This window comes from Macaca mulatta, chromosome 9 (genome assembly GCF_049350105.2).
Source record: "Macaca mulatta isolate MMU2019108-1 chromosome 9, T2T-MMU8v2.0, whole genome shotgun sequence".
In the NCBI taxonomy this organism is placed as follows: Eukaryota; Metazoa; Chordata; class Mammalia; order Primates; family Cercopithecidae; genus Macaca; species Macaca mulatta.
Genome location: NC_133414.1, coordinates 81477361 through 81492844, shown reverse-complemented (window position 1 = coordinate 81492844; position 15484 = coordinate 81477361). Strand labels below are relative to the sequence as shown.

At 43.8% G+C, this 15484-nt stretch overlaps 1 protein-coding gene across 6 annotated transcripts in view; it reads right to left on the bottom strand.

Annotated features, from left to right (window-relative positions):
* Positions 1-10142: 10142 nt before the first annotated feature.
* Positions 10143-15484, bottom strand: part of PBLD (phenazine biosynthesis like protein domain containing) — a 46545-nt gene continuing 41203 nt past the window's right edge. For 3 of the 6 annotated variants that reach the window (XM_015147330.3, XM_015147329.3, XM_002805707.4), the window contains exons 9-10: positions 12844-12906; positions 10143-11785 (exon numbers count right to left, since the gene is read on the bottom strand). In XM_015147330.3, the coding sequence (XP_015002816.1) occupies positions 11673-11785; positions 12844-12906 (176 nt within the window). In that variant the 3' untranslated portion in view covers positions 10143-11672. 6 annotated transcript variants of the gene reach the window in all.

Below are 15484 nucleotides of genomic sequence, written 5' to 3'. Positions count from 1 at the left end.
GAGGAAAACAATTCACCCTCTGAGAGTTAAGCCACAAAACAAACAAAGAAATGAAAGAAAAAAAGGGAGATAAACTTAAAACAGTGGTTCTCAGCAGAATAATGAATTTTCCCCCTCACCCCCACCTCCCTGGGACATTGGGCAATGTCTAGCAACATTAAAGGAACAGAATGGCTTGACTATAATCTGATCCATGTGGAAGGACAGCACTGGTTAGCATGGAAGCTCTGGAAAATCTTGCTCAGGGAGTCAAGCTTTGGCAGGGCCCAGGCAGTTCTTATCTGAGAGAAAGGCTAAGGCATGGAAAGGAGAATCCAGACTGTGCTATGAGGCAGGTTACATACAGTGGACTCACACCTCATGCAAGTGCAGGCTAAAGTCAGCATGTCTTAGAAAAATACTGTGAAAAGGCCGGGCGCAGTGGCTCATGTCTGTAATCTCAGCACTTTGGGAGGCCAAGGCAGGCGGATCACTTGAGGTCAGGAGTTTGAGACCAGCCTGGCCAACATGGTGAGACCCCATCTCTACTAAAAATACAAAAATTAGCCAGGTGTGGTGGCGCACACCTGTAGTCCCAGCTACTCAGGAGGATGAGGTAGGAGAATCACTTGAATCCGGGAGGCGGAGGCTGCAGTGAGCCAAGATCGGGCCACTGTACTCCAGCCTGGCGACAGAGTGAGACTCCATCTCAAAAAAAAAATAATAATAAATACAAAAATTAGCCAGGCCTGATGGCGCATGCCTGTTGTCCCAGTTACTTGGGCGGCTGAAGCAAGAGAATCATTTGAACCTGGGAGGTGGAGGTTGCAGTGAGGCAAGATTGTGCCACTGCACTCCAGCCTGGGTGACAGAGTCAGACGCTGTCTCAAAACAAAACAAAACAAAACAAAACTGCAGAAAAAAATATATAAGGCAATTGGGGAATTGGAACATTAACTGGATATTCAATAATATTAAGTAATTGCTTCCAATGTTTTGGATAGTAGTTTTCTATTACTGCACCAATATTACCACAAACTTAGTAGCTGAAAACAACACACATCTATTATTTCACAGTTTCTGTGGATCAGAAGTCCAGGCACAACTGAGTTCTCTTCAAAGCTGCAATCAAGGTATTAGTGAGGGTTGAGGTCTCAGTCTCATAAGAATGCTCAACTGGGGAAAGACCTGCTTCCAAATTTACTCAGGTTGTTGGCAAAATTCAGGTCCTTGCTTTCATAGGACTGAGAGCTTCATTTTCCTGCTGGCTATTGTCTACAGGCTGCCTTCAGCTTTGAGAGACCACCCTGAGTTCCTTTTGGGTTCCTGTAAACCAAAAATAAAATTCTAAGCCCCTCAGCCATCTGAATGGACCCCTCTTCTTGGCAAGGGCATTCCAAACTTAACCTGAAAAACTAGCTCAGGCCATGATGGGAAGGGGACATGCCTCGTTATACCCTCCTCCCTTTTGGAATTACTGATAGAACAGACTCTTTAAGTCTGATAAGAAACATTTACAATCTTTCTCTCTGAAGCCTGCTCCTGGAGGCTTCAACTGCATGATAAAACCTTGGCAAGGAGAGGGAGAGCATTAGGACAAATACCTAATGCATGCAGGGCTTAAAACCTAGATTTTTGATAGGTGCAGCAAACCATGGCCCATGTATACCTATGTAACAAACCTGCACATTCTGCACATGTATCCTGAAACTTAAAAAAAAAAAAAAAAAAAAAAAATCAAAAACAATAAAACCTTGGTCTCCACAACCCTTTATCATAACCCAGATATTCCTTTCTATTGATTCCTATCTACCCTTTCAACCAATTGCCAATCAGAACATCTTTGAATCCACCTATGACCTGGAAGCCCCTGCTCCCAGCTGTCTCACCTTTCCAGACTGAATCAATGGACATCTTACATGTATTGATTGATTGATGCCTTGTGTCTTCTCTAAAATGTACAAAACCAACTGTAGCCGGACTACCTTGGCACATGTCATCAGGACATCCTGAGACTGTCACAGGCATGTCCTTAACTTTGGCAAAATAAGTTTCCTAAATTGATTGAGGCCTGTCTCAGATAGTTTTTGGTTTATATTCCCCAACATGGTAACTTGCATCCTCATAGCCAGCAAGGGAGAAGGAGTCTCCAACACGACCATGCTACAATCTTATATAACATAACCATGCAATACATAGATGTAATCATATACATTCCGTCATCTTTGTTGTACTTATTGGTTATGAGCAAGTCACTCTCAAGGGGAGGTGATCACATAAGGGCATGAACACCACACCACCTTAATGGTCTATCACAGAAGTGATACTAGTGTTAAGGTTACTTTTTTTTTAAGAGTACTTATATTTAAAAGATAAATACTTAAATATTTGCTGATGAGAGTGTATGATTTCTTCAAAATAATCCAGGGGAGAAAAGAAGTGGGCTCTGAAGTGGGGTATAGATGACTGGCCATGCACTAAAACTGTTGAACCCGAGGGATAGGTTCATGGGGGCTCATCACACTATTCTTTACTTTTGCATATGTTTGAAATTTTCATAATAAAATTAAAAAGATAAACAGAGCAAGACTATGTCTCTAAAAAAGAAGATAAAAGGCTGGGCGCGGTGGCTCACACCTGTAATCCCAGAACTTTGGGAGGCGGAGGGAGGTGGATCACTTGAGGTCAGGAGTTCAAGACCAGCCTGACTAACATGGAGAAACCCTCTCTCTACTAAAAAATACAAAATTAGCCAGGCGTGGCGGTACATACTTGTAATCCCAGCTACTTGGGAGGCTGAGGCAGGAGAATTGCTTGAACACAGGAGGTGCAGGTTGCAGTGAGCCAAGATCGTGCCATTGCACTCCAGCCTGGGCAAGAAGAGTGAAACTCTGTCCCAAAAAAGTAAATAAAAAATAAAAATAAAAGATAAAGACAGCATGTGCATTCGTTTTCTTTTGCTGCAAAACAAATTACGTCAAATTTAGCTACTTAAAACTACGAACATTTGTTATCTCAGTCTCTGTGGGTTAACAATCTGGAGCAGCATAGCTGGGTACCTCTGGTTCAGGGTCTCTCACAAGGCTACTGTCAAGGTGTCAGTGGGATGGCATCATCTGAGGATGACCAGAGCGGGGAAGGTCCACTTTCAAGCTCATTTATGTGGCTGTTGGTCAAAGGCTTAAGTTCGTTGCTACATGGGCTTCTTCTTAAGGCTGCTCATGATGAGGCAGCTGGCTTCCCACAGGGAAAGGCATTCAAGAGAGGGAGGTAGACGGACAGAAACTGACCAAAACAGAAGGTGCAGCCTTTTATAACCTAACTGCTTTACCTCTGGATATTCCACTGGTCTCACAGACCAATCCTGGTGCAATATGGGAGGGGACTGCCTAAGGGCCTGATAGCAGAAGATGGGGATCACTGGAAACCATTTTGGAAGCAGGCTACCATAGCGTATAACGCAAAAATTAAGTTTTCCAAGATTATCCTTGAAAATCCCACAAATAGGCCAGGTGTGGTGGCTTACACCTGTAATCCCAACACTTTGGGAGGCAAAGGCAGGCAGATCTTCTGAGGTCAAGAGTTCAACACCAGCCTGGCCAATATGGTGAAACTGTTTCTACTAAAAATATGAAAATCAGCCAGGTGTGGTGGTGGGCGCCTGTAGTCCCAGCAACTCGGGAGGCTGAGGCAAGAGAATCACTGGAAACCATGAAGCAGAGGTAGCAGTAAGCCAATATCATGACACTGCACTCCAGCCTGGGCCACAGAGTGAGACTTTGTCTCAAAAAGGAAGGAAGGAAGGAAGGAAGGAAGGAAGGAAGGAAGGAAGGAAGGAAGGAAGGAAGGAAGGAAGGAAGGGAGGAAGGGAGGAAGGGAGGGAGGGAGGGAGGGAGGGAGGGAGGGAGGGAGGGAGGGAGGGAGGGAAGGAAAGAAAGAAAGAAAGAAAGAAAGAAAGAAAGAAAGAAAGAAAGAAAGAAAGAAAGAAAGAAAGAAAGAAAGAAGGAAAGAGAAGAGAGAGAAAGAAAGAAAGAGAAGAGAAAGAGGGAGGGAGGGAAGGAGGGAAAGAAGGAAGGAAGGAGGGAGGGAAGGAAGGAAAGAAAGAAAGAAGGAGAAAGAGAGAGAAAGAAAGAAAAAGAAAGAAAGTCCCATGAATAACCTGTAAAGCATAGTAGACAAATACACCAGTTCACAAGCATAGCACTACCAGTTTTTTTTCTACAGTGCTAGAACAAATCACTGTTTTGTTGAGTATCCGACAGAGATGTTTGCTGGAACTAGGGACCATAGTTGTATCAAAAATGGATATATTTAGGCCAAGTGTGGCGGCTTACACCTATAATCTCAGCATTTTGGGAGGCCAAGGCAGGAAGGTCACTTGTGCCCAGGAGTTTGAGACCAGCCTGCGCAACACAGTGAGACTTCATCTCTACAAAAAAATCAAAAAATTAGCCAGGAGTGGTGGCATGTGCCTGTGGTTCCAGCTACTCAGGAGGCTGGGGTGGGAGGATGGCTTGAGCTCAAGAAGTCAAGGCTGCAATGAGCTATGATCACGCCACTGCACTTCAGCCTGGGTGACAGAGAAACACCCTATCTCAATCAATCAATCAATTAATCAACACTAAAACCACATTTGGCCTTGACCTGAGCACACGTAGTCAAACTCGACTACAGTAAGTGCAGTATGATGGGATTCTATTGTGTTGTCAAAGTGGGGAAGCTTATCAGGTCTTGATGACATCTGCCATTTAAGTCCATTTTGCTCCTTGTTTTGGCTCCCTGGTCACCAAGCAGCTTTCTGATTACAATTTGGTTTCCCAAACAGTTATGCAAATAGGGAGAAAATGCTCTGATCTAATCTATTCTGTGGTTACATTTCTCATTGTAAAATAACAAATTGGTGTTCTGGCTTTATGTCAGTCTCTATGTGTTAGGTTAATGTGAGTTTGCCGCTGAAAGATTTACTCTTGGTGCATTTACATAATAGGCTTTTGAGACTGTACCCCTAATCCCCTGGGCTATAAGTTTACCCATGTAATGTCATCCTAGAGGGAACCATCTGAGTGGCCTGAAAATCTTTCCCAGGCATAGCAATTATATTTACTGTACACAGAATACATCCACGAGCTCTCACATTTCTCAGCTTTCTGGCTGTTAGGTGGAGATATGTGACCAGTTCTGGCCAAAGGCTGTGAACAGAATTGACACCTATCACTTCTGAGCCAAAACACAGGAAGGTCTCCATACACTCTTTCCTCCTGCTGCCACAACCACAGAGACCACATATTGAGATGGCAGAATGAAAAATCAGCCTGAGCCCCTGCATGATCACAAGGAACAGCACCCCTCCTGACCTGTACTAGACAACTGAGGTCAAATAAAATGTTTGTTATTTTAAGCCACTGTGATTTTGTAGATATTTTATACCTTAGCATAACCTAGTCTAATTCAATACACCAGAGATGGGATGCCAACTTTACTGGGAGCACTTTTTTCAACCAATAGCAACATTAAACTTGAAAGCAGTATACGGTTTGGCTGTGTCCCCACCCAAATCTGATCTTGAATTGTAGCTCCCATAATTCCCACAACTTGTGTGAGGGACCTGGTGGGAGATAACTAAATCATGGGGGCGGTTTCCCCCATACTGTTCTCGTGATAGTGAATAAGTCTCACGAGATCTGCTGGTTTTATAAAGGGTTTCTCCTTTTTCTTGGCTCTCATTCTCTCTTGCATGCCACCATGTAAGACATGCTTTCACCTTCTGCCATAATTGTGAGGCCTCCCCAGCCATGTGGAACTGTAAGTCCATTAAACCTCTTTTTCTTTGTAAATTATCCAGTCTCAGGTATGCCTTTATCAGCAGCATGAAAACAGACTAATACAGTAAATTGGTACCAGGAGTGGGGCACTGCTGTAAAGATACCCAATAATGTGGAAGCAACTTTGGAACTAGGTAACAGGCAGAGGCTGGAACAGTTGGAGGGCTCAAAAGAAGACACGAAAATGTGGGAAAGTTTGGAACTTCCTAGACACTTGTTGAACAGCTTTGACCAAAATGCTGATAATGATATGGACAATGAAATCCAGGCTGAGGTGGTCTCAGGGATGAAGAACTCGTTGGGAACTGGAGTAAAGATGACTCTTGCTATGTTTTAGCAAAGAGACTAGCAACATTTTGCCCCTGCCCTAGAGATCTGTGGAACTTTTAACTTGAAGGAGATGATTTAGAGTATCTGGCCGAAAAAATTTCAAAGCAGCAAAGCATTCAAGATGTGGCTTGGGTGCTGTTAAAAGCATTCAGTTTTAAGGGAAACAAAGCATAAAAGTCCAAAAAAATTGCAGTCTGAGGATGCAATAGAAAAAGAAAAACCCATTTTCTGAGGAGAAATTCAAGCCAGCTGCAGAAATTTGCATAACAAGTAGACAAATGTTTATCACCAACACAATGGAGAAAATGTCTCCAGGGAATGTCAGAGACCTTGTGGCAGCTCCTCCCACTATAGGCCCAAAGGCCTAGGAGAGAAAAAATGGTTTTGTGGGCCAGGTCCAGGACCTTCCTGCTGTGTGCAGCCTAGGGACTTGGTGCCCTGCATCCCAGCTGTTCTAGCCATGGCTAAAAGGGGCCAAGGTATAGCTCAGGCCATTACTTCAGAGTGTGCAAGCCCCAAGCCTTGGCAGCTTCCACATGGTGTTGAGCCTGCAGGAGCACAGAAGTCAAGAATCAAGGTTTAGGCCGGGCGCGGTGGCTCAAGCCTGTAATCCCAGCACTTTGGGAGGCCGAGACGGGCGGATCACGAGGTCAGGAGATCGAGACCATCCTGGCTAACACGGTGAAACCCCGTCTCTACTAAAAAATACAAAAAAAAAAAAACTAGCCGGGCGCGGTGGCGGGCGCCTGTAGTCCCAACTACTCGGGAGGCTGAGGCAGGAGAATGGCGTGAACCCGGGAGGCGGAGCTTGCAGTGAGCTGAGATCCGGCCACTGCACTCCAGCCTGGGCAGCAGAGCGAGACTCCGTCTCAAAAAAAAAAAAAAAAAAAAAAAAAAAAAAAAAGAATCAAGGTTTAGGAACCTCTGCCTAGATTTCAGAGGATTTATGGAAATGCCTGGTTGTCCAGGCAGAAGTGTACTACAGGGATGGAGCCCTCGTAGAGAACCTCTAAGGCACTGTGGAAGGGAAATGTGGAGTGCAAGCCCCCACACAGAGTCCCCACTGGGGCACTGCCTAGTGGAGCTATAAGAGGAGGGCCACTGTCCTCCAGACCCCATAATGGTAGATCAACCAACAGCTTGCACCATGCACCTGGAAAATCCACAGACAATATCAGCCTGTGAAAGCAGCCATGAGGGGGGCTATACCCTGCAAAGCCACAGGGGTAGAGCTGCCTGAGGCTGTGGGAGCCCATCTGTTTCATCAGTGTGGCCTGGATTAAGACATGGAGTCAAAAGAGATCATTTTGGAGCTTTAAGATTTGACTGCCCCAGTGGATTTCAGACTTGTCTGGGACCTGTATGTAGCCACTTTGTTTTGGCCAATTTCTCCTATTTGTTACAGTTGTATTTACTCAATGCCTGTACCCCCATTGCATGTGGGAAGTAACTAACTTGCTTTTCATTTTACAGGCTCATAGGTGGAAGGGACTTGCCTTGTCTCAGACGAAGCTTGGACTGTGGACTTTTGAGTTAATGCTGAAATGAGTTAATACTTTGGGAGACTGTTGGGAAGGCATGATTGGCTTTGAAATGTGAGAACATGAGATTTGGGAGGGACCAAGAATGGAATGATAGTTTGCCTGTGTCCCCACCCAAATCTCACCTTGAATTGTAGCTCCCATAATTCCCACATGTTGTAGGAGAAACCTGGTGGTGGGAAATAATTGAATCATGGGGGCAGTTTCCCCCATACTGTTCTTGTGGTACAGAATAAGTCTCACTAGATCTGCTGGTTTTATAAGGGGTCTCCCCCTTTTGCTTGGCTCTCATTCTCTCTTGCCTGCCACCATGTAAAATATGCCTTTCACCTTTGCCATGATCATGAGGCCTCCCCAGCCATGTAAAACTGTGAGTCCACTAAACTCTTTTTCTTTATAAATTACCTAGTCTCAGGTATGTCTTTATCAGCAGTGTGAAAAAGGACTAATACAAGCAGAAACAGCTCTCACAACCTCCCTCTGCATTCACCTCTGGCCATTCTCAGTAAGATCAGGTAGGCAAGAGGTGGGCAGAGGTGGAAGAGGCAGGAACAAACCTATCTGGAACTAGGGCTCTCAAACCTGCCCTGCTCATATCAGCAGATAACTCACTGTACATTGTATACCCTAGAGGCTCTTTGCTGTTGCTACCCAGAGATGTCACTTTTTATATTTGTATAAAAACATAAAAAGCTGGCCAGGCACAGTGGCTCATGACTGTAATGCCAATCATTTGGGAGGCCAAGGCAGGAGGATCACTTGAAGCCAAGAGTTCACGACCAGACTGGGCAACATAACAGGACCCTGTCTCTACAAACAATTCAAAAATTAGCTGGGCATGGAGGCACATGCCTGTAGTCCTAGCTACTCAGGAGGCTGGGGTGGGAGGATCACTTGAGCCCAGGAGTTCATGGCTGCGATGAGCTATGATCACCCCACTGCTCTCCAGCCTGGGCAACAAGCAAGGGCAAAAGAGCAAGACCTTTTCTCTTAAAAACAAAGAAACAAACAAACATTACAAAGCTGCATAGTGACTAAAAAGCCAAAATAAGAAGAGTCAGCAAAATGGCAAAATGGACTTAAATCATAGATATCATCAAGACATGATAAGCTTCCCAGCTTGATGAATTAAAATCCCATCATAATGTATTTATTTAGTAGAATTTGACTACACATGCACAGGTCAAGACCAAATGTGATTTTAGTGTTTATTTATTTATTTTTAGACAGTCTTGCTCTGTTGCCCAGGCTGGAGTGCAGGGTGTGATCTCAGCTCACTGAAACTTCTGCCTCCTGGGTTCAAGTGATTCTCCTGCCTCAGCCTCCTGAGTAGCTGGGATTACAGGCACCTGCCATCGCATCCGGCTAATTTTGTATTTTTAATATAGACGGGGTCTCCCCATGTTAGCCAGGCTGGTCTCGAACTCCTGACCTCAAGTGATCCACCCACCTCGGCCTCCCAAAATGCTAGGATTACAGGCATGAGCCACCACGCCTGGCCTTAGTGTTTAAATATGTTTATTTTTATATACATGTAGGCATATTTATATAAAGATAAACAGATGTTTTGTTTATCTATTCAGGTGTGCTTGTCCTGCCCTGGTCCCTGCTTCCCTGGTGGCTACTTCCCACACACATGTGTGTTGCAGCCCCTGAGTCCATTTTCAGCAGGCTGAGGAAACACAGTAAACATAATCAGTGTTCTTACATAAACAGCATCTGTACAGAAAACAGCATAATCAGTATTCTGACTATTTGGACTCAACTATCCATTGGACAATTTCAAACAAAAATCACACAAGCGAATATGTGGTTTGAAAATATAGGAGGAAAAGTCAAGTCAGGTGCTACAAATAACAACTTTCATGCGAAAAGGAATCCAGAGTTATCTCAGAGATTTCTTTCCCAAAAATATCTATTAAGCACATAGCACCACCGGGCACAGTGGCTCACGCCTGTAATCCCAGCACTTTGGGAAGCCAAGGCAGGTGGATCACTTGAGGCTAGGAGTTTGAGACCACCATGCGGGTCAACATGGCAAAATCCCATCTCTACTAAAAATACAAAAATTAGCCAGGCATGGTGGTCGGTGCCTGTAATCCCAGCTACTTTGGAGGCTGTGTCATGAGAATCATTTGAACCTGGAAGGCAGAGGTTGCAGTGAGCCAAGATGGCACCGGCCTATGCGACAGAGCAAGACTCTGTCTCAAAAAAAAAAAAAAAAAAAAAAAGAATTTAGCACACATTTGAAAGATCACATTCAGATCTGATCAAATTCAGGCCCTCTCAACTATGCATTTATATAAACTTATTCATATAGTTCAGTCTCAGGTTGGGAAAATCCAAAATTGGGGGAAAACCCTCTGGTGATTCTCACCCTTGGTATCATGACCCATGGGAGTGTTGTGATCAGTTGTGAGGTCTGGGGGGGGCGGGGGGCACTGGTTACTCATTAAGTTAAGGCATTAAAGCTGGTGAACGACTGACTTTATTGCAAATCAGGAGAAACACAAGATTACTGCTATAATAAATTCACTCTTACATGCTTTAGCAAAAATCAGTAAAAACAGAAAACATGGTAGCAATTAAAGTGAAAAAATTGGGGTCATTAAAGAATGTCTAACTGATTAGCTTGCAGTTTTTGAGATGGCTGAGAACTACCATCAGTGAGATCACCTTAAACAAACACTCTTAATGACGTGAAAAAGTCCCCATCCCTAAGTCACCTATAGGTGTTCAATATTGTAGATTTAACTGAATTTAAAGTTATGTTAAAACCCATTTTATTGAAGAGAAGAATTCCTTTTACAATATCATTCTCAAGTCATATATCAAGAAAAAGATTGAAATTACATTACTTTTTTTTTAAATAGAAACAGGGTCTCGCTGTGTTGCCCAGGCTGGTCTTAAACTCCTAGGCTCAAACGATCCTCCTGCCTCATCCTGCCAAAGTGCTGGGATTACAGGCATGAGCCGCCACACCCAGCTGAGATTACATTACTTTTAGTGTTTAATTTCACTACGACAGGAAGTAGCCTAATAAATACTGTTTTGTTTTTATTTTCTGGATTTGTCCTGATCTTTAGTCTTTGTACATGAGTACAACAATAAAGGAAATCACTTCTTAGATACATTAAAATTACTTCCAATCTTGCCCCCCACACATGAACTGTTTCCAGTTTGCTATTTTTAATGGCCCATGCTTATCTACATAGACATAGCATAACATTGCTAACATTTTATGGCCTACTGTCCTCTTTCTTTCTTAGTATTATATTATAAAATATTTTTTCTTTATTTCCACATAGTTATTGATTCATTTTAATGGCTGCAAAATCAGGTACTCATTTAAGTTCAAATGATTTAGCTTCACTCCTCAGAAATGTATTCCTCCTTCTCTTGATTGGTAGTCATAATCAAATGAAGAGACATTATTCTTTGTAGCTGGTTACTTACATTTCAAATACACTCATGAGTGGAGCCAAAACTCCATTAGTTCATTAGTCTGGAAGCATTATTAAATCTCCATTAAAATGTCTTCATTTTTCAATTTTTATTTATTTATTTATTTATTTATTTATTTATTTTTGTGGGGATGGAGTCTCACTCTGTCGCCCAGGCTGGAGTGCAGTGGTGCGATCTTGGCTCACTGCAACCTCTGCCTCCTGGGTTCAAGCGATTCTCCTTGCCTCAGCCTCCCGAGTAGCTGGGATTACAGGCATACGGCACCACACCCAGCTCATTTTTGTATTTTTAGTAGAGACGGGGTTTCACCATGTTGGCCAGGCTGGTATCGAACCCCTGACCTAAGGTGATCCGCCCACCTCGGCCTCCCAAAGTGTTAGGATTACAGGCGTGAGCCACTGTGCCTGGCCCATTTTTCAATTTTAAACATGAGGATTAAGTAGACTACTATGCACATTTGCTAATGGCAGTCCCTTACATTTCTTTTTACGCAGAAAATACTTGGTGATTAGAGACAGCAGCAGTCAGCGCACCTCTAGGCTGTCAGCGTGCCCTCTAAAACAACAGCTGCACCTCCTCTAATGTCAACCCTTCCAGCTGGACGAAGTGAAATTCCCAGCTCTCCTCCTCGTTGGGAACACTGAAACGCTAAAGAAAACAAACAAGTCAAATTAAGAGTATTTTCACCCTTTTAAATTAACAAAGCATAGTGAAAGACTTATTACAAATCTTAGAGTCCTCCCAGATCAGTTTCAAGAATAAACTCCTTCATCTGTTTATGGTACTGCCCACTCCCATCCCCATTCTCTTGCAGACTGAGAGAGCCACAAACTCAATTTGATCTACAAAACACACAGCTCCACATACTCCAGTCCTGAGCCTTTTCCTGGGCCACCTCCTCTACTAATTCCTGTAATGGCCCAGACACAACCCACTCATCGCTTCTTCCCCAGCTCTCTCTAGGAGTAAGCAAAGATGTTTGAAACAATAGAGGCAGGCCTATAACTCTAAGAAGATGAAGAAGGGTGGTCTCAGTCCTCCTGAGAAGGCCCCCATCTTCTCAGCGCTGAATAGGACAGAGGGAGTTCATTCACTCATAACATATTCAAGCAACCACGTGTGCCAGGCAGACAAAACAGGCACAGCCTCAATCTTCCAGGAGCTCAGTACTTAGGAGAATAATTAGACTCTCCAAGGAAAATGAATAGCCACCCTATTCTCTACAAATCAGGGTCACAGACTACTCCTTGGATGATCAGGGCAGTGCAGCCTCCATCGGCTGCCATCATTTTTCTTTGCCTCTAAGCAATACATTAATCACTAGGGGACTTGGTTCCAAAGTAATTTGTTTGATTCAATCCTGTGATGAGCAATAGCAGTAAGGAACCTTGTTGATCATCCAGTCTCAACCCATCACATTATAAATAACCTCTCTGGGCCAAAGTTATACAGCTAATTTTATTCAACAAACACTTATTGGGCAGTTACTGTGTCTGTGTCTGTACAGTCTCTGTATGTTGGGGGAGACAGAGGTGAAGGATGTTTGGGGTGGAGGATCTTTAAGAGTGAAGGAAATTTAAAACCTTTCATTTTCACATGGGTGATACGTAACATTTTATTACATTTTCAAGGGGATAGTACATATGAGAAGGAACACTAGCTTTGAATTAGGCAAATAAAAAGAAATTGGTAAAGAGCTGTCCTACCATGCATTTCTTTCTTCCCCAGCTGCTGGGACCAGTAGCTGCTGAGAACAGCATGTGCAGACCCTCAAAAGAAGTGAAAAGTTAGGAGATAATCCCAAAGAAAACGGGCGATTTTGTGGTAAATTTCTAAGCAATTACAATCAATTATCCAGTTTGACTAAACCCTAGATCACCTAAATCATTATGTTGGCCAGGCCACCGCAGGGTATAGAATTATGAATGGAGATAGAAAGGAAGACATAGAATTTATGGATAAACTCTGCCAAATTATGTATCAAATGGTCTTACAGTTTCTTTTCTTTCCTTTTGTCTTTTTCTTTTATTTAATTTTTATTTATTTTATTTATTTTTTGTGACAGAATCATGCTCTGTTGTCCAGCCTGGAGTGCAGTGGCACAATCATGGCTCACTGCAGTGTGGACATCCCATTCTCAAGGCATCCTCCTACCTTAGCCCCCCACAAGTTGCTGGAACTACAGGTGCATGTCACCATGCCTGGCTAATTTTTGTATTTTTTGTAGAGATGAGGTTTCGCCATGTTGCCCAGCCTGGTCTCGAATTCCTGATCTCAAGAGATCCACCTGCCTCAGCTTCCCAAAGTGCTGGGATTACAGGTATGAGCCACTGTAACTGGTCGTTACAGTTTCTTAAGGCTGAATTAGACTGCAGGTTTTAATTCTTGTCTTGTCTACCAGCTAATTGTTAGCCCTTGGTAGGAGAATCAAGGCCTTTGCATAATTTTTTTTTCTTTTCTTTTCTTTTTCTTTTTTTTTTTTTTTTTTGAGATGGAGTCTTGCTCTGTCGCACAGGCTGGAGTGCAGTGGCACAATCTTGGCTCACTGCAACCTCTGCCTCCCAGGCTGAAGTGATTCTCCTGCCTCAGCCTCCTGAGTAGCTGGGATTACAGGCATGCGCCGTCACGCCCAGCTGATTTTTGTATTTTTAGTTGGAGACAGGGTTTTACCATGTTGGCCAGGCTGTTCTTGAACTCCTGACCTCAAGTGATTCACCCATTTCAGCCTCCCAAAGGGCTGGGATTACAGGCATGAGCCACTGTGCCCAGCCTTGTATAAGTCTTTCTACATCTTTAATTTTTTTGTAGAGATGGGGTCTCCCTATGTTGCTCAGGCTGCTCTGAAACTCCTGGCCTCATGCAGTCCTCCCACCTCGGCCTCCCAAAGTGATGGGATTACAGGCATGAGCCACTGTACCTGGCCAAAAGGCTAAATTTTCCACCAAGCTAACATTCCTGAGCTTTTGGTGCCAAAAGAACTTCTTTTTTAGTGAGGTATTTTTTCATGTTTGTACTCTAGATTTAGATCAGAGATTCGATTTTAAAATGAAATAACAAAATATACAGCAATAACTGACAGAAAAATATTTTGCAGAGAAAAAGATGGGGAGGAAAAGCCTCTCATTTAGGAAAACCTATTAAGTGTTATGGGGCCGGGCATGGAGGCTCACGCCTGTAATCCCAGCACTTTCGGAGGCCGAGGCAGGTGGATCACCTGAGGCTAGGAGTTCGAGACCAGCCTGGCCAACATGGCAAAACCCTCTTTCTACTTAAATACAAAAAATTAGCCTGGCATGGTGGCAGGTGCCTGTAATCCCAGCTACTCGGGAGGCTGAGGCAGGAGAATCTCTTGAACCTGGGAGGCAGAGGGTGCAGAGAGTTGAGATCATGCCATTGCACTCCAGCCTGGGCAACAGAGAGAGAGTCCTTCTCAAAAAAAAAAAAAAAAAAAAAAAAACTTGCACTCTGTGCCAATTAAAATCTTTGTGAAGCAGCTGTGCATGTGCAGATCTGCTCAAAACTTTTCTTCCATGGGGAAGCTGGACTGTTTGGATATTGTTGGGCATTTTCCTGAGTCTTTAAAAGTGCTTGTTTGCTGAGTTTTGAATTTCACGTGTTTTGTTCCTCACAGAGTGACTGAGCCATCCAGGCCCTGTCATCTTACCAGAACGGAGCCTTGAAGGCTCTGCCCAGCCTCCTGTGGCCCCTTCACCATCCCACCCACATCCTCCCACATCAAGCTTTCTCGTCCTTTGCAGTGCAGCCCACTGTTCCCAAAGAGGGTGAGTAGGAGTCATGACATTTCTCCCCATCTTTGACTCATCCCTCTGCTCCCAGGTGGCAGACAATCTAGAAGTGTTGGCTCAAGGAGCTAGTTTTGTTGTTAATATTAAAATAGCTAGTAGTTGGCTAGGTGCAGTGGCTCATGCCTGTAATCCCAGCACTTTGGAAGGCCAAGGAGGGACCATTTGAGGTCAGGAGTTCAGGACAATCCTGGCCAACATGGTGAAACCCTATCTCTACTAAAAATACAAAAATAGCCAGGTGTGGTGGCGGACGTCTGTAGTCCCAGCTACTCGGGAGACTGAGGCAGGAGAATCACTTGAACCTGGGAGGCCGAGGTTGCAGTGAGTTGAGATCGTGCCACTCCATTCCAGCCTGGGTGATGGAATGAGACCCTATCTCAAAAAAACAGAATACAATATAACAGCTAGTAGTTATTGGGCACTTACCATGTGCCAGGCACTGTGTTAAGCCTTTAACAGGCACTGTGTTGTTATACCCCTATCAGGTATTACATACAATTTATAGAGCAGGGAACTGGGAACTTTAAAAGTCAAGTCACTT